At 41.5% G+C, this 20,025-nt stretch overlaps 1 protein-coding gene across 1 annotated transcript; it reads left to right on the plus strand.

Moving 5' to 3' along the window:
* Window positions 1-11,134: 11,134 nt before the first annotated feature.
* Window positions 11,135-12,555, plus strand: LOC109622662 (uncharacterized). The gene is made up of 4 exons (XM_020077069.3): window positions 11,135-11,639; window positions 11,709-11,955; window positions 12,018-12,148; window positions 12,211-12,555. Exons 1-4 carry the CDS (start codon window positions 11,570-11,572, stop codon window positions 12,507-12,509), a joined length of 747 nt encoding a protein of 248 aa, XP_019932628.3. The 5' UTR covers window positions 11,135-11,569; the 3' UTR covers window positions 12,510-12,555.
* The last annotated feature ends 7,470 nt before the right edge of the window (window positions 12,556-20,025 follow it).

Raw genomic sequence — 20,025 nt, forward strand, 5'->3', positions numbered from 1 at the left:
ATTCTGACGATCGAACATTGAGAGTGAAAAATAATCAAAACAATTATTTGACAAGTCAGAAGATGGTTTTATTTAGAAGGTTGATAAAACTATGATACAACCCGCGATCCTAAGCCGGTTTGCATACGAAGTCCTGTAGACCCTAAAAAGACTGGGCCAACTAGCCAGAACGTAGGCTTATTGAGGCATACAAGAACTCAAGAGCATTTTCAAGTCGGCATCAATGGTTTTATGTTTAGGATTTTTGAATCGCTAAAAAACTTTGATAAAATTAAAATTGTTACTTGGGAATACTGAAGAAGTTTCTGAAAATCCTTGAAGGCATTTCTAAAGGACACCTCTGATAAGTTTCTGAAAGAATCCTTGAAAAAAATCTTCGGAAATCCATAAAGAAATTACAGACAAAAATACTAGAAGAATTCTTAAATAAATCTCCTAATGATTTTTTGAAGGGTGATTTGGAACAAACCCTGAAAGAACTCATGGACATACTTCTAAATAGAGAAGCTTGTGAAGTATTCGTAAGGGAATCACCAAAGAATTTTCTAAAATTGTTATTTTTTTTTTTCAAGGAGTCTCTGAAACCTGGAGAATGCTGTGCAATAATTCCAAGAAGAATTTCTGAAGATATTCTTGGAGAAACGTTAAGAAATAAATCCTGAAGTGAATTCTAAAGAATCCATGAAGAAAGGTTTCTAAAAATCTCTAGAGAAGTTTACGTTCCCACTTGTGGAGGATTATCTAAGGATCTTCTAGGAAGCCCCTTAGAGGAACCCTATTCAGAATTTTTTATGAGATACTCCTGATAGAATCCCTGGAGTAATTCCTGAAAAGCACCCTAACAGAACAGTAATGTGGCAACACACCATTGATAACGTTTGTAGATCTTAAGGCCTTTACTCGCGGAAGTTCTTGGAGGTCCTAGATTATCATTGGAAATTATTTCTCTACAGAACTAGGCTCCCTGGACCTGTAGGACGCTACAATGTATTAGTATTGTGACAACAAACCATTAATAACGCTTGTAGATATTCAGGTCTTTACTCATGGAAGTTCTTGGAGGACCTAGAACATCTGTGGAAATTATTTCTATACAGAAAAATGGTTCATGGACTTGTAGCATGTTACAACGTATTAGAAATGTAACAACAATCCATTGATTACGCTTGTAGATCTTAAGGCCTTCACTCGCGAAAGTTCTTGGAGGTTCTAGATCATCTGTGGAAATTATTTCTCTACAGAACTATGCTCCCTGGACCTGTAGGACGCTACACTATATCAGTAATGTGGCAACAAACCATTGATAACGTTTGTAGATCTTAAGGCCTTTACTCGCGGAAGTTCTTGGAGGTCCTAGATCATCTGTGGAAATTATTTCTCTACACAACTATGCTCCCTGGACCTGTAGGACGCTACACTGTATCAGTAATGTGACAACAAACCATTGACAACGCTTGTAGATCTTCAAGTCTTTACTCGTGGAAGTTCTTGGAGGACCTAGAACATCTATGGCAATTAGTTCCTTACAGAAAAAATGTTCTTGGACCTGTAGCATGTAACAACGTATTAGAAATGTAACAACAATCCATTGATTACGCTTGTAGATCTTAAGGCCTTCACTCGCGAAAGTTCTTGGAGGTTCTAGATCATGTGTGGAAATTATTTCTCTACAGAACTATGCTCCCTGGACCTGTAGGACGCTACACTATATCAGTAATGTGGCAACAAACCATTGATAACGTTTGTAGATCTTAAGGCCTTTACTCGCGGAAGTTCTTGGAGGTCCTAGATCATCTGTGGAAATTATTTCTCTACACAACTATGCTCCCTGGACCTGTAGGACGCTACACTGTATCAGTAATGTGACAACAAATCATTGACAACGCTTGTAGATCTTCAAGTCTTTACTCGTGGAAGTTCTTGGAGGACCTAGAACATCTATGGCAATTAGTTCCTTACAGAAAAAATGTTCTTGGACCTGTAGCATGTAACAACGTATTAGAAATGTAACAACAGTTCATTCAGTACGCTTGTAGATCTTAAGGCCTTAACTCGCGGAAGTTCATGGAAGACCTAGTATGTCTTTGAAAATGAATACTCTTCAGTACAATGCTCCGTAGACCTGTAGGATGTAGAACAGTATCAGTGATGTAATAACAATCAATCGATTACGCTCGTAGATATCAAAACCTTTACTCGCGAAAGTTCCTGGGTGTCCTGGAACATCTTTCTCTACACCACCTAGCTCCGTGGACCTGTAGAGTGTTGACAGTCTCCTTGATCCTTCGTTTCGTCCGTCTAGACAGTCCTTATGACCCCAAAATATCCTCTACGATCTTTCTTGGATACAGTATGCACTCTGCTCCCCATAGCCCATCCCTTGTCCCCTTCCCCACTAACCCCTAGATTCAACCCTTACTACTACTACCCCCCCCCCCCCTTTTCTTATTACTCTCTAAAACAAACCTCGGATATCCGAAGGTGAAGACATTTCAAATGTTTTCAGATTTCCCTCAGTTTTTTTTTACACGGATTCCCGAATTAGCACGGTATTTTTTTACACGGTTTCTCAAATTAACACGGTTTTTTTTTACACGGTTTCGCGAATTAACACGGTTTTTTTTACACGGATTCGCGAATTAACACGGTTTTTTTACACGGTTTTTTTTTGCACGGGACGTATCCCCCGTGTAAAAAAAGACCTTAGTGTATATCAATATTGCATAGTGTCAGACTCTCACAGAACCGCACAAATTTGGATTTTCAGGACATTATTTTTGAACTTCGGATATTTTCCGCCTGTACCAGTTATCGCACTACTTAAGGAAAACTATTTCTACAAAAAAAAAAAACGGACCAACCGATGTCGTGGATGTGTCAAATGATAGATTTGTTTTCATACTTTACAGGAAAAATATTGAAACGGAGTCAAATCCATTTTAAGTATTTATTATGGCGTGTGCCATTGATAGGAACCCTGTACCAGTTATGGACATGTTATGTTATTTCGGTTCCACTTGGTACTATTTACATGCATTCCTTATGGGATTAGCCATAACTGGTACACTATGGCGAAAAAGGGTGAAAGGAAGCCAACATTTTAAGGAAAATGATTTATTTCTATGATAATTTTAGAAAATTGTGATGTTTTAATAAGGGCAATCATTTTTTTGTGAACGTGATCTGTTGCTCACATATGTTTTCTTGTTGATTTGTATCGTAAAAGGTTGAAAATCAACTATGGCGAATTTGAGGTACAATAGCCATAACTGGTACACTGAGCCTACTCTAGAAAACAATCGTTGTATTAAATATTGAAACACCATCATCGATCTTATATGCCCATGAGGGTTTCAGAGCCTAAGATTCCATAAAATAGTCGCCATATTGAAATTTGAGTTGCCAACTTGAATTTCGACAAGCCGTCATGCACTTTCTGATTATCAAGTTTGGATAGATTCCGACCAATTTCACCATAAGAAATATTCTCATATTGCATGGTTTAAAAGACCTAGTAAAATATCCGACATCATGGATTTTGTCCGCAAACACGGTTTTTGGACCGTCATCATGCATTTTCTGGTCTAAGTCATATTGCATAGTTCTGGAGCTAAAACTCCAAAAACAGCCACAATCTTTAATTTGGACGGCCATCGTGGATTTTGGACCACCTTTTAGGGTTTTCTAGCATTTTCTGACTCCGAATGCCTTCCGCATATTAAATATACCCATTATTGCGTAGTTTTGGAGCTAGAAGCTAAAAAACAGACGCCATCTTGAATTTGGTCTACCATCTTGAATTTCAGACCACTGTCTTGATTTTTATGGTCACTGCAATGTCATCCCGTGCGTCGTCGGCGGTATTGAACTGGAGATGTTGGTAGACTCCGGCGCGGACGCCAATCTGATCAGTAACGTGTCATGGTGCAAGTTGAAGGAAGAACGTGTGCAGGTGGTGTCTTCTACCAAAGGAAGCAACCGGGTCCTGAAAGCGTACGGCAGCGACAGACCGTTGAAGATATTGGGTTCCTTCGTGGCAGAGATAGAGGTTGGAAAACGCCGAACGCAAGCTGAATTTCTGGTAGTCGAAGGGGGACAGCGTTGTTTGCTCGGTGATACTACTGCGAAGAGATTGGGGATCCTTAAAGTAGGATTGGATATTAATCGAGTTGATGCCCCAACCGCACCGTTCACAACCATCAAGGGCATAAAAGCATGCGGTTCCCGTGTTTCAACCCATGCGTCGACTGCCGCTGCCCCTGGAAACAGCTGTTAACAGGAAATTGGACCAGTTACTTCAACGCGGTATTATTGAGCCAAAAACAGGACCTACAAGCTGGGTGTCCCCACTTGTTGTAGTTGGAAAGGCGAATGGCGAAGTTCGATTGTGTCTCGATCTTCGTCGCGTGAACGAAGCGGTCATGACGGAACATCATCCCATGCCGGCGGTGGATGACCACATTGCGCGGCTCGGTCGTGGTACAATATGGAGCAAACTGGATATTAAAGAAGCGTTTATGCAGATTGAATTAGCAGAGGAATCCAAGGATATCACTACGTTTATTACCGGACGAGGACTATTTCGCTTCAAGCGCTTACCGTTCGGACTGGTGACAGCGCCGGAACTCTTTCAAAAAGCGATGGACGAGATTCTTTGCGGATGCGAGGGAGTAGCTTGGTATTTGGATGACGTCATCATCGAAGGGAAGGACATCGAGGAGCATGATGCTCGTTTGAATGATTTGCTTTTATTTTCATGTTTCTACGATGCTTCGTTCTGGTGTTACAATTTTTCAAACGAAAGGCTTTTATGGTACATTTGGACATTTTTCAACAAAATTGGCCATAACTCAAAAACGAAAAGAAGTGCATTCCAAAAATTTCAGCGATTAAAGCTTATAAAATAACCTTCTCAAAAATATTTTTTCGAAAATTTTCCACGAGTTTGGGCATAGTTTTTCCGGCTTTTCTTTACGAATTTTCTCAACTGTGGAAAATTTTGTGTTGAACTTTTTCCAGTTAATATTTTTTTTGGATTTCTGAGAAAATTGGCTTTCATTTTCTAAAAAAAAACTTTGTTTCTACTATGCTTTGTTCTTGAGTTATGATTTTTCAAAGTGAGTAGTGTCAGGGGAAAACAAAAAAATTCCACCCGTGTTTTCCGGGAAAATAGGCGACCCTGAATTTTCCTCATTTTTTTTTGCTCATATATCCATGAGCCCTGCATGTGAAAAAAGTTTCGTGAAAATCTGAGGCCCTTCGGCCCAAACCCGTGCGGTAATAAAAAAAAAATCCCCAGTAGTAATATGTTTGTTTTAATGAAATTGGATATTTGAATTTACATTCAGGCTTATGACATCTAGACTTAAAAACAACAAAATAAATGCTCTGAAGCTAATACTCGCTGTTTTTGATTCAATAGAAATCGTACTTAGGCCGTGGATCAATGATATTTTATTTTTGTTTCAAAGTCGTTTTTTTTAGAATTTAAAGTATATTTTTCTGCGCGTAACGATTCAAATGATCCAACAATTGACCAAAATTGGGGGTCCGCTAAAGTTGTTGTCAGGGGTCCATCAATTTGAATAACCAAATGTATCTTCCTTACTTTTTTGGATAGGACTTTCAGAAAATCGCCACCTTCAATATTTTTAAAGACAAGGTGTAAATAGTGGGCCAGTCTTAGCGAGAGTTATATAAACACGGTCAACCGTTCCAGTTTTACGGTAGCAGAGAAGAATGTTGAAGTCTTCCAATATCTTGGTATTCAAATGGCGGGCAAGATCGACATAGGAGCGCGGATCAAGAAGGCAAGGGCTGCTTTTGCGAGTTTAAGATATGTGTGGAAAAACAACCAGATTAGTCGACGCACCAAAATTCAAATTTACGCCAGTGAAACCTGGTGAGTATCAGTGGAGAACACCCAACGGCTGCAGGTCTTCATCAATAGATGTCTGCGGTATATAACCCTCTAATACCCAACCCCGCCTTTAGACGGGGTATAGTTTGAGCATTTTTGTATATTTTCTTGCCTGGGCAATCAAAACTTTCATATTTTTAGCTGATATTTAGGGCTGTTCTGGTACATCTTACAATTGTTTTTGGTGTCTTTTAAAGCGTAATAACATTTATTAAAAATCATTGAAAAAAAGGATGTTTTGGTTACCTTTTGGATGTCATTGTTTCTTTTGTGTTTAATTGCAACAATTAACGTATTTTAAATTTTTCCTCCATCATTCTATTATAGTAGAAGAGTTTAAGGGAATTGAATACACTCTTAAATTGTTTTCCTAAATATTACATGGAAAATAAAATTTGTCATGAAAAAAAAATAAAAAAATATAATTTAACAATAATTATAAAATCTCAAAATTTTTTCGTCTTAAAAAATTGGTATGCCAAATAGGCTTACAGGAAAAGTATAAAAGTGTAGGGATGTCAAAAAATAAAAATTAGAAAATTAATAAACCAAAATTCACAAAATCGAGAATTAAAAAGAATCATCTTCCAAAACATGTTTAAATCGATTTTAGATGACGAAAAATGATATTTAGATCAACATAAAAAATGTCGGTATTAGAGGGATAATTCGTGCATGGTGGCCTCAAAATTGGATCTCTGACGTGGAGCTCCATCGTCGATGTCATCAAAAGCCGATAGCGACAGAAACTCGGAAGCGAAAGTGGAGGTGGGTCGGCCATGCTCTACACAGGGGCGGAAACGAAATCTGCAAGCAATCGTTAGATTGGAACCCAGCAAGACATCGCAGCAGAGGCAGGCCCAGTCGCTCATGGCGGCGCAGCATCAACATAGAAATAAAGGAAGTCGTCAGAAATTCAGGTCAAGGCGATGGCTGGCTATTGTCCAGGCGATCTGTCAATTCGGCCTTCTCCATCTTCATGAGTGCTCAGAAAGTAACGTTCCAATCATTTCAGGGGTCTCATAGAAAAAGTGTAGAAAACGGACAAATTTTGCGTGACGTGGTTTAAAAGCGTTCCCTAAATCTGATTTTTGACTGCATTGGTTTACCCATTTGATTATCTTTGTAAGCTGTACTTGTTTATGTTACACACCCTTAGTAGCTTAATTTGAGGTCCCGAATACGATATTGTTGCCAAAATTCATACAAGTCACGAACTTTTGCAGTTATATGAAGAGGGAGCAGCCATTAAGTACGTCACGCTAAAATTGGTAATTTTCATCCTCCACTCCTCCTGCTTCGTACGGGTTTTTTTTTCTATACTTAATAGGGTGACGAAGGGTATTATCGGCAGGTTTGTTCTCTTCGTCATGGGGGGTTTTTGTGAGCCGAATTATCTGGAATTTGGGCATATAACTCAGTTAGGTTGGGAAATATTTGAGGCCAAATCTGAGACCAATAGGTTTCAAAAAACCCGCCATGACGAAGAGAACAAAACTGATGAAAATACGTAAGTTCCCCTATATTGCTTGTCACACTTTAACAAACCCTCCCCCTGTGAACGTGATGTAGTTTATGAATGGCACTTGACTAAATTTACCAAAGCCACGAACAACGCATAAAGGTAGGCAATGTCCCAACAAAGATTTGGACGGCTACTTCTTATTAGAATGGGGTTTTTCCAGGGCTTAAGAAAACATGCACTCTTACCTGCATCTCATCCCAGGGGTTACCTAGCCTACAGAGACTAAGGGTACGACGGCCCAGGCCGCCGGATTCAGGACGCCAGACTCACACCACTTTCACCGATTGCACAATCTCGGCTACGGGATTCACAATGCCCTATCCGCGTACACTTTTGGGATCGGGTTTTAGACACTCCTCGTTTTGGACCCCCAAATCACTCGCGGATTCACAACGGGCCAGGACCATGTGCTGCCCACGCGGTCGAACCGACATCACTCCCTCACAGCTAGTTTCTCGATAGTTACGCCACTGGATCCACACCAGGCCCACGGAAACACTTTCTTGGGTGGGAATTCGCGGGACTCTGTCCTTCCACGGCTAGTCGGACTCGGGGTATCTGCCTTTCGCGCACACGCGGCCAACTTCGTTCAAAGCTTTTCTCGGGTTAGAAATTTATCACCGGCACGTCTATCTTCGCCAAGCATCAATCACCAAGAGACCTATCTCCCACTATCCCCGGTCGAGTCGGCAGCCCCGATTACCCGTCTCCTCTTTTTTGCTCCCCTTTTTCGAGCATCATTCGTGTCGCGAGTGGGGTTTAGTACAACGAGGGGAGTCGACGATTTTCCGACGGCGTGTGGATGGGCAATTTTTTATAAGAAATTTAAACTAGCTCCTACTCTAGTACTAATTATTTGTATTTTATTAATGATACATTTCTAAATGTAACATTTCCCCTGGGGCACAATAAAAAAAATGTGTACAATATGTATATATTTTTTTTTAATAACAAAAGCAAACAATTTGAAGTTAACTTGAACAATAACAAAGAAAATAATAAACATGCAATATAAAGATCAATTACACAAATATCAAGAAAAAGCAACTTTTTTAATTATAGAGTGCTCGAGTTGGGTTCGCGCATTCGGGGGACTCCCGTGATCTGGCACGCCATCACGGTGGATCCAAAAACATCTGATCGATCTCCCCGAACACTCGTTATGCTCGGCAACTGTTGCGAGCCATGCTGGTTAACTAATTATTCCTCCGAATCTAAACGACTTCAGCAAGGCTACACATTTTCATTTAGCATTGACAAACCCCAAAACAATTGAAGTTCTTTTCCGACGGACAATTGTTAGTATATACTTTTGGTTCACGCTGCTTGCATTTCGGAGTATGATTTCAACATTCCCCTTGTCACTATTGTTCGATAAGTCGATCGATTAGAAATCCTATTAGAATTAATTATTATTATCCTATTAGAATTAATTAGAATTTAAGGTCGTCCTTAAATGAAGTACATATCATTTTACACCTGTTGGGTAGTCCCTGCAATTGCTACGAGCGTGCGTGTTTGCATCAAGTCAACTCGGTGTCTTCATTCAAAGCATTTATTAACCCTCGAGCAGTCGCGTCTACTAGCCGGAACCGATTTCTCAGATCAAAGGTTTTTTGATTTCATTTCGGGTCCTAAATATCTGTGCAAAATTTGAGCACGATCGGTTGGGTCTGCACTTTGCGCATTGCAATTGAAATTTGTATGGGATTTTGTATGGGAAACATACTTTTTTGCTTTTTTGTCATAAGTAGAAAAAGTTTGTCTGAAACTTTTCAAACGATGATGTTAAATAATATCCTAGAATGTTATGAAAATCTTTGTCGAAGACCACAAAGCGATCCGATGCTAGTAAATAATGTAATATTCAACAAACCGTATGCATGTATTTAAGTTTTAACACGTAAAGGAATAACAATAGCATCAAAATCATGCTGTTTCGGCAAGCAATTCCAACGCTATAACTTTTTTAATAGGCATCAGATCACTTCGTGGTCTTCGATGAAGTTTTTCAGGACACAATAGGCCATGTTTTCACATTATAGGTTACATAATTTAAGAAAAAATCGAGCTTGTCATGGGAGAAATGCAAAAAGTATGTTTTCCTATGTAAAATCCCATACAAACTTCAAACGCGATACGCAAAACGTAGACAAAACCGATCGTGCCCAAATTTTGCACAGCTATTTGGGTCCTGAAATGGGACCTAAAAAACGTTAATCTGATGGGATGCCATGAAATTTTCCATTTTTCCATATAACGGATGACCCACTCTAGTCCACATGCGTGCATTTTTCATAGTGCGTGTACTCAGTACACGACGCAACCGCACTCGGGTTAATCACATATCGAAGAAATAGCGCGCCGAAGACATCAACTTGATTTGATACAATTGCTCACTTTCATTTACGTTTTCGTACTCGTGATTACTTATGTGATATTCCAGTGGTGAACTACATGCGCAATTATTTCTTGATATGGCTTGTATTTCAAGAACTTTATATCGTTTTGTAGCTAAATAATGTCAGATTATGAAACACCATTCATGAAGACAAACTAATTCATTGCTATGTAAATACTTTTTGAATATTCACTGGGTCTAGTCAGCCAGTGATCGTATAACATGTTGTATGAGATGTTAAAGTGGAGGCGATATGCGTAAATTTTACATGCGCCTAAATGGAGGCATGCACGCATATGGCCTCCAGTTTATCATGTTATGCAACATCTTATACGATTACTGGTTGTCTGGGTAACATCTTATGTTACTAATTGACGTGAATGAGATAATTTTGCTCTAAACGTGGACGAACATTTTAGGATTTTTTTTTGCTCAACAGTGTTGATACGTTTTGAAGCTTTTCTTGCAGTTTGGATCTGTACCACACAAAGCCCATACGGACTTCCATGATACATTGCGTTCAAGATGAAAGCTCCACATGCTTCTCCTATGCCACCGCTTGGCGCCCATCTCGCACACAACATCTTCGCACCGCTGGTTGCAGGCCCCCGACCTTACCCAACAAAATTCCTGTTAATCTTGCGCTCACGCAACGCACAATGGCTATTTTTGCCCCTTTGCTTTATTGTCGCGTTCACCATCGTTGGTGGCTAGGCTAGTTGATCGAACCGCCGGTGCGGCCGGACCAGACTGCCGAACGATCCCAGCCGAGGAAAAAGCCATGAATGAAACTATTCAAGCATAGCATATTGGAAACGCTGACGGACGATGTTCTACAATTGATTCCGCACAAGTGTGCTTCGCACGCATCGCGCACGACACTATTCGGCGGCAGCTGATTGGTATAGACAGAGGTTGGTCTGTCTGATCATCATCGATCGTCGTCATCATCAAAAGCGAGTCAGAATCAGATACGTATTTATCAGGACGGTCTCCATTGAGTCAATTTTCGCTGCCTTCAATGAATTACTTGTCGTCCGGGGTTGCGCTAGCCGAAAATAACGATCAAGCTTCTCCTATCAATTAGGTAGACGTCGAATGGCTGGCGATGGCGAATAGTGTCATAGTCTCGCTGTCGCAGTAGTCGGGCAGCAGCGTCTCCGAGGTAACCAATTGTTCCTTGTAGACTCTCAACTGACACAAAGTTGGCATGGAAATAGAGCGCTCGTTGAAAATGTGCAATTTCTTGTTGAACCAATCGGGTTCAACGCAGCAAAGATCGGTCAATCAACAAATATGAAATACGGGGACTGAGGGAGTGCAACCGAGGTGTGGTCCATTTCTGCATCGAACTTCGCAGTTGCAATCCGGGATGATTGTCTGCGGCCGTGGGGTGAAAAGAGATGGCAGATCGGTCCAGCCGAAGCGCCACCATTTAATTGAATCAGCGCGAATTTCAATTGATCAATGCTTACTTGGATCGTCTGGTGTTCAAACCCACGAGTGACTTTCCCCAAAGCGGACCCATCTGGATTCTCGGGATACTTGTCGAAGATAGGTCGAAATTTGGCAAACGATAATTTTTGCAACATATTAGAGCCGTACAATCTGGACCGAAGCGATTGATTGGCCGAGTCGCAGTCGCGAGCGATCGTTGGTGTCGTGCGGAGTTCTAGTCTCGAGCAGTGCGCTGAATCTGTGATTTTCTTTGTCAACGAACAAAATGGTCTCATCCGGCATGTGCTTGCTGCTACTGTTGGCTAGCATCCACGTAACATTGACTGCACCAACTCGTAAGTTACAAATCACGCGAAACGTAACGCTTCGATGTACAATACAGATCTTTCTTTTTTTCACAACAGGACGACGCCAGGAATTGGAAGGATGTTCGAGGAGTTCACCTGACTTGGGCGATTGCGTCGGGAACTCAATTCAGCACTTTGTCAACTTCATGGCCAGCGGGAAACTTTCACCGAAAGTTTCGGTAACACCGTTCGACCCTCTTCTGCTCCCAAATATGACGATAACCCATCAGAGCAAAGAGTTCAAGGCAGTATTCGTCAACCGCTATCTAGTAGGACTGAAACACAGCTTCGTTCATGACACGAGGTAGATATAATTGTTTACCGTCGGCTCAGAGCATCTGTACTGAAATGGTATTTCTCTTACAGCGTTGATCTCAAAAAGAAAGAACTGAGCCTCACCTTGTTGATGCCCGCTATGGAGCTGCTTGGAATGTACACAACCGAGTCCATCGATTACCACGAAGCGACGGAGAACACGATCCTGACCATTTCAATTAGTAAGTAACCTACCCAATTCATGCGATTAGCAATCTTCTAACCTAACATTCCCACAAAATAGGGAGTTCCGCGGCCAAATTTCGAGCTCAAGGTGAACTGTACAAATCCACAACAACCGGCATGGACCACGTCCGTCTCAACGTGACGGACGTCGAACTGGTGATGGGCCACTACATGATCAACGATCTGGACCACAGCACTCCCGTCCCACGGACGAACCGCCACTTTGATAGTGTTTCACGGCCCGAATTTGTGAAACTCATCGAAAAAGACCTACGGGTGCAGCTGGGCGCCCGATTGCAGCACATCGCCAACGAAGTGTTAGCACTGGCGCCCTATCAGAAGCTCTTTCCCGTATGATCTCCCGAACAAAGTAGGCCTCAATAAAGCACTGAGAAAATAACAAGCCAACGATCAATTGCCAATAAAAACAATGTATCACAGTTCCAACCCCTTCTCCCGTTGACCCATCCAAGTAGGCCGGCCGGTCGGATGCAGCGATCGACTGTCTCTTTCTGCCTTGCTCTCTTGGTCGCTGTCGCCGCCTGCTGTTGATTGGCTTCAATCAAAATGGCATTGATGCAGTTCAAAAGCCTTCAGACGCCTCGCCTCGGACAGTAAGAACCAGTCCCGAGACTGTAGATACTGATGATGATGGTTGAAAATAAAAGTGCATCTCCTCCGTGGAACAATAGCGGACAGGCTATAAATAGCGCTATGTCGCAACCCCCCACGACTGCAGAATGCAACAGTCCAACGACCCTGAACTTTGGAGTGGTGAGTGGCCGCCCCTTCAGGATGTCTCGCACGAGTGCACTTTTATTTCGGCGCGCCGGCGCTTGATTTGGGTCGGTCGGTTGTTGAACTGGCTCGCCGCCGTCCGTCAGGCACCTTTGACTGAGAGTAGCTCCGTCGAACATGGAGAAATTGTGTGGCAACGTCTCTCCGCGCGATCAATGAGATCGTAATTAGAATGTTTGGCTGCGACGAATTTGGGCAATGATCGGGTTTCGTCTGTAATTGGCAATTGGGCGGGAAGCTTGGTGGCGGTTGCGGTGGGGCTTTCGGTGCGTGATGTGTGAAAAGATGGCGCGATCTTTCATTGAGGATTGTGTCTATCTGGTGAATTATGTTTGATAGACGGGCACTGAAGTTGATAAAACCAGCGTGTTATCTTTTAATCGTCTGTATGGATGAACACCTAATTGGATCAATTTGAAGATACTTTTCATGCCAAATGGGAACATATTAATTTCATTTATTTAATTCAATATCTTTACTTAGAAAAGACCGGCTAGGTCTACAATAATACACCACAAATTTCGGTGAGCTGCCTCTGACGGAATGTTCGTTGAAGTTCTCAATGAATTTCATGATGATTTTTTTTTCGAAGTTTTTAAATATCTTCTGAGGTCGTTCTTCAGCTCCAGCTCGTCTAGGGATCTCAGGAGTGATTTAGGAACAACTCCGGTAGCCGTGAACTTACTTTCAGTCCTGAGCACCCACGGTGGTACAAAGGGGTAAATCCACAATACCTATCCTGGGCGATTGCCCGCCAATAATGTCTTGGCATGTGGCTAGGTCAAATTCTGTCGACTTTCTTTATTTCCTTATTAGGGCGTGCCGCCATGAGCCTCTGGATCTGCCTCTGCTGTGATGTCCTGCTGGGTTTTAATCTAACGCTTGCTTGCAGATTTCGTTTCCGTCCCTGCGTAGAGGGTGGCCGAACCATCTCCACTTTCGCTCCCGAATTTTCGTCGATATCGACTTTTGATGACTTCGACGATAGAGCTCCACGTTGGTGATCCAATTGTGAGGCCACCATGCACGAATTATATACCGCGGGCATCTATTGATGAGGACCTGCAGCCGTTGAGTGTTCTCCATTGATACACACCAATTTCCACATGCGTACAGCAGCAAAGATGCCACGTTCAAGTTGCAAATTCAAATATTGGTGCGTCGACTAATCTGATTGTTTTCCCATATACATTTCTTGAACTTACAAAGGCAACCCTCGCCTTCTTTATCCGTGCACCTATGTCGATCGTGGCGGCGCCATTAACCAACATTTGGTTACCAAGATATTGCAAGCTTCCAACATTCTCCACTACTTGCCCAGTTATCGTGAAGCTGGAAGGGTTGACCGCATTTACATCAATCGATTTGGCCTTGTTGACGTTGATGGTGAGACTTGCTGCTGATCAGCGATCAGCAAGATCATCGGACTTAAGCCCTCAGTACACGCTTTGCCAAGTGTGCAAATTTTTCCGCACGAATAATCCAGCAGGCCAACAGTGGTCTCAACATTGACAAAACAACGGAAATGTCAATCGTATGCTTTGATGTTGGTTGATGCATGCGGAAAAGTTTGTACACTTGGCAAAGCGTGTACTGAAGGCTTTACTCTGTATATCACAGCGCCGTTGAGCTAAGAGAGCAACGTCATCGGCCAGTTCGAAGTAATTAGGTGCTTCATGATTATGCGCTTGCACAGCAACCCACGATTTGGTTCACGATCAATCGCTCCTACCAGGATTTCGTCGATTACGATGAGGAACAGTAGTGGTGATAGGATACATCCTTGCCTCACTCCAGTAACGACCCGGATGGGATCGGACAAGACACCGTTGTGCTGTGCTCTGCACGAAGATGCCCTATACTGTGCTTGAATGAGGCCGATGAATTTCTCAGGGACACCCTTACGCCTGAGGGCTCCCCACATGTTTTCATGATTGAGACGGTCGAACGCTTTTTCGTAATCAATTAACACCAGGTAGAGAGACTCTTGTAATTCATTGATTTACTCCAGGATGATACGGAGTGTGACAATTTGGTCCACACAGGATTGTACGGCACGGAATTCTGCTTGCTGCCACCGGAGAGTTACGTCAATCTTCTCCTGCATCCAGTTAAGGATCACTTTGCAGAGGACTTTGAGAACGATACACAGTAACATGATGCCCCGCCAATTATCACATACAGTCAGGTCACCCTTTTTGGGTACCTTTTCTAAGATGCCTTGCATCCAGTCGGCGGGAAATGTCGCGGTTTCCCATATGTTGCAGAATAATTGATGCAATAGTTGTGCTGATATGCGATCGACCCCTGGGACTCTGTTCGATTTCATACTAAGGATGGCTGTTTCTATCTCCTGCACTGATAGAGCTTCGGTGTTGACACGGGTAATGCGTCGAACCCTTGGCGGATCATGCTGATCGTTATGATGGCGTGATTGACGCTTAAAAAAGGTTTCCAAAGTGCTCGAACCAGCGTTTTAACTGGTCAGCCGGGTCGGTCAGTAACTGTCCAGACGTGTCTTTCACGGGCATCGTAGCATTCATCTTGGTCCCACTAAGGCGACGTCCACCCACGCTCTTTTGTCCCGTCTACATGAGCGTTTCATTTTCTTCTCGAGAGCCGAATAGCGCTGACGGGCTACGGCTTTGGCTCCTCGTGTTTTCATTTGCTCTATCGCGGCTTGGGCGTTCCTTCGCTTCTCTATCTTCCTCCAGGTGTCATTTGTGATCTACCGCTTTCTCTGGGTGTGTAGCTCACCCAAATTATTCTTGCCGGTGGCAATGAAGGCGTTCTTGATGGTGCATCATTGATCTTCTACGCTTCTACCTTCCACCTTCCACCGAAATATCCGGAGCATGGTTCTCCAGCTCCTCGAAGAAGGACCTTTTTCTCGCAGCAATTTAAACAATAACTCCTATTGAAATCTCAAAAGTAACTCTGAATGAATCCCGGAAGGACTCTTGGTATAAAGTCCAGGATAAATTCTAAAAAACTCTGAGCAATCTTCTAAGAATCTCAAGTAGAACTTCAAAAGAAATACCGCGAGATTCTTTAAAAAATCCCGTGAGGAAGCCTAGGAGCGACTCCGCGAAAACTTTCTCAACAAATTCTTTAAGAAATTCGGAGAAACCATGAAAAACTCTTGGAAAATCCTGGTAGGAACCTTACCGAAAATCCCAAGAATAATTCCTATAGGGTTACACAAATTTTGGTTTTCTCTTATGTCACCCCTTCCTCGGAAAATTATAGTCGGGATCCGACATTTTGAGGGGTGACACACATAAATTATTCAAGAAATTTAGATTTTTCAAAGCGCACTTAGAGTCTTCGAAAAATTTCGATGAGTTTGACGATTTTGCCTAATTGTTTGGGTAATTTTGCATCAGATACATTTATTATTTATCTTGCCCCCCCCCTTGACGAGTCATTGAGTAAAGTGACAAAAGAAGAAAATGAGATTTGTTCCGGCCTAATTCTACTCTATAAGCATGTTGTAAACGTTCATGCTCGAAAGAAAAAAGTACTGTAGTGCATAAATTAGTTGAGTTGCATATTGCCAACAGATGTGGCACAGCAACAATAATTCCCATCGTCAAGGTCTTGCAACGTGGACAAGAACACCCAAGTGCAATAGCCCATGTTGCAACCGCCAACGATGCTCTTTTCCCAAGCTCAATATTCCCAGGCTAAATGATTCTCAAATTTCACTTATCGACGGGTTGTCAACTGCAATATAATTTTAACGCATACCGATGTTACCATGCGCCTCCTATTTACCGATTCTCTCATTCTCTCGATTTGTCTCTGTGAAACCAATTATGTAGCTTAGAATTAAGGCTCAATAGATTTCTTAGACCTGAATAAAATACATTCGTATCGCAACCACGGAGTTGAACACTTCGGATGACCTCCTCGATAACATAGTTAGTACAGTACTGCATGTTCGAAAACAGTTTTATTCATACCAACTATGTTGTGAACTCTGAGTAGATGCTACAAGTAGACAAGTTCGCTACTTTTTATTCATACGATCCATTTTGGATGAGTTTGAAAGCATTTATGAATGTAACGGCTTCCAGTGGAAGAAGCTTTGTGGGGTCAGAAGGGATGGTGCACCAGTTATGCTGAGATCAAACTCGGTGCTTCGAAACCCTTGCAAAACCTTCGGGATATTTGGATCAAAATCATGAACCATAACATGATCTCTGAGCACACTGTTCAATGTGCAATGACTGTACCTAAAGATATGAACTCAATTTTTTTTTCTTTTTTGATACTTTTTTGCACTGGTTGTCAATGGACGACAAGATCGTCGCGTTTTGAAATGAAATACATTATGAAAACGTTCGTACATACTCAAAGAAATTTTGTTCACAGATTTCGATAAGAAGTGGCTTTGTCGTCCCGCGTATCTAGCAGATATTATTAAACAACTGAATTGAGTCTAAATCTGCAAAGAAAAAAAAACAAACCTACATGATTTTTATTTCAAGATACATAAGTATCGAGTGAACAGGGTCAAATATTTGACAAGTAATGAACTAAAGAGTAAACATCTGTTTGACATTGTTGTTTGTTTGATCATTGGATTGTTTTGATCAAATATTTGACCATGTGCACTTGTTCTAGCATCTATAGTAGGTAGTCTGTTGCTGTTAAAACATTGGTGTTCAAAGACGCTCAAATCGAAAACCTCTGTTCTCTCGCAGCACTGCAATTTGATCGCGGTTTGGCAGATTATGCGGGCAAATTTCGACTTACTATTTATTTGAGAATACAAACAGTTTTTGCTGGTGAGCATTGGCGTAGCAAGCTTTTTCTTTTTTCTCACTCACTCTCCTAAACAAACACGAGAAAGAGCAGGATGAAAGAGGGGGCGTAGGCCCCGCTCTTTCTTGTGTTTGTTTAGAAGAGTGAGTGAGAAAAAAGAAAAAGCTAGCTACGCCAATGCTGGTGAAAAAAAAAAGAATCGGGTGTAATAGTAAAGTACCTTTATAGAGTATACGAGAGCGGGTTTTTGCTCCCTGTTCAAGTTAAACAATCACACAAACTGAGGGTGATGAAATATGCTTATGCATAACCAATCTTAATTGGATTTATTTACTTCATTTACCTACAGTGTATCAAACAATTGTCCGTACAGCATTTTTTTTGTCAAAATAATTTTTCATTCAATTGTTTATAACTTTTTTATACGTCAAACAAAAACGCTGAAATTTTGACCAATCATGAATCATATATTAATGCTCCATTTGTGAAATTTTGAGCGAGATCGAATAAGTTTTCTGAAAGTTGTAGAACTTTTAGTAAAACTTATAAGATTTTTGAACACATTTTCAAAACATTATATCTCAATAAGTACTCGATGAAACATTTTCAATTTTTTTTTTGTGTTACAGCTTAAACCAAAGGCTTTCATATGCAGCTTCGTTTGAGGTTTTATATTCACTACAAAAAATATGAAAAATGTGCTTATGTAGTTGACGATATTTAAAAAATTACCATATTTTGCACATATAATCTGCCAAACGTTTTCCACCAATAAAAGTGCATTAACTGAACGAAAAATGCATAGGACCTACTCTTCATATGTAGTTTAGTAGGTCCTGTATAAAAATATTACATTAGGAGAGTTTAAAAAAGTTGATAACACTTGGCACTTTCATTGATCAAAATATGATAAATTTCCAAATTATACTCTGAACATATACAGATTTTTCATATTTTTTGTAGTAAATATAAAACCGCAAATGAAGCTGCATATGAAAGCCTTAGGTATAAGCTGTAACACAAAAAAGATTGAAAAAGTTACATCGAGTACATATTGAGATATAATGTTTTAAAAATGTGTTCAAAAATCTTATAAGTTTTAGCAAAAGTTCTATAACTTTCAGAAAACTTATTCGATCTCGCTCAAAATTTTTCCAAAGGAGCTTCAATACATGGTTTATGATTGGCCAAAATTTCAGCATTTTTGATTGACGTATAAAAAAGTTATAAACATTTGAATGAAAAATTATTTTGACCAAAAAATTGCTGTACGAACAATTGTTTGATACACTGTATAAAAGTATTTTTCTGAAATTTATTATTGAGTCGCAGGTAAGTGGACATTTTTTTAATGGGATCGCTATCTCAAAAAGTTGATCACCACTGGCTCAGAGCTATCCACCTCAAACTTGTCTGCAGTCTGTGGACCGAGTGCTGGTTATCAGGCGGTTCATAGCATGGAGGAGAGCACTTCCGAAGAGGCATTGTGATCGGGGAATCAACTTTGTTTGAATCAGATTTCCCTCTTTCCAGCTTCATGTTTTGTTTATCTACTTCGGTGCTAAGGACTCTCAGTAGTGCTTCAGAGAGTGTCATAGGCGTTTCAGAGGTGTCAAGAGGGATCCAGGCAGTGTCAGGGGCGCTTCAGAAGGTCTCAAGAACGTTCCAAGGAGTTTCAGGGGTATTTTAGGGAGTCCCCGAGGGTTTCAGGGGGTACCTGGAGGACTGATACTTCATGTTGTTTTATAACAAGCATTCATATAATTTTCACAATAAAAAAGCAATTAGAAATTTGTAACCGACTAGATTCACGACGCGTAGCAGAAGATTTCCGAACGTTTCAAAAAGCTCCGAGGGGATTTCAGATAGTATGCATCAGGAGGTCTCAGGGGCATTTGGTGAGGTATCAAGGTCGTCTTTGGGGATTTCAGGTGTTCAAGGGGGCTACAGGGGGTATCAGAGATGTTCCAGAGGGCCGCGCTTCAAGGGATTTCAGGACGCCCCAGGGGAGTTCCCAAGAATCTCAGTGGCATTTCATGGGGTTTCAAGGATACCGCAAGGCCTCTGAGGCGATTAAGGGTGTCTCAGGGTCGTCTCAGGGGTTTCCAATTAGCTCCAGGGGGTCTCAGCGGCGCTTCAGGATGCATCAGGGGGTCTCAGAGGAGTTCCAGGGAGCCTCAGAGGCCCTTCAAAGGGTCAAGAAATTTCACGGGGTTCCAGGCTTTCTTAGGGGTGCTTCAAGAAGTTGTAGGGTCCGTTTTAGGGGGTCTTAGTACCGAGACCCCTCACTCAGGGGTATTTCAGG

This window comes from Aedes albopictus, chromosome 2 (assembly GCF_035046485.1).
Source record: "Aedes albopictus strain Foshan chromosome 2, AalbF5, whole genome shotgun sequence".
NCBI classification, from domain to species: Eukaryota; Metazoa; Arthropoda; class Insecta; order Diptera; family Culicidae; genus Aedes; species Aedes albopictus.

Excerpts from the sequence above, each read along its gene's own strand:
- LOC109622662 (XM_020077069.3), top strand. The coding sequence starts at position 11,570 with ATGGTCTCATCCGGCATGTGCTTGCTGCTACTGTTGGCTAGCATCCAC. Across the intron at positions 11,640-11,708 it reads AACATTGACTGCACCAACTC|GACGACGCCAGGAATTGGAA; the intron begins GTAAGTTACAAA and ends TTTTCACAACAG. Across the intron at positions 12,149-12,210 it reads GATCCTGACCATTTCAATTA|GGAGTTCCGCGGCCAAATTT; the intron begins GTAAGTAACCTA and ends CCCACAAAATAG.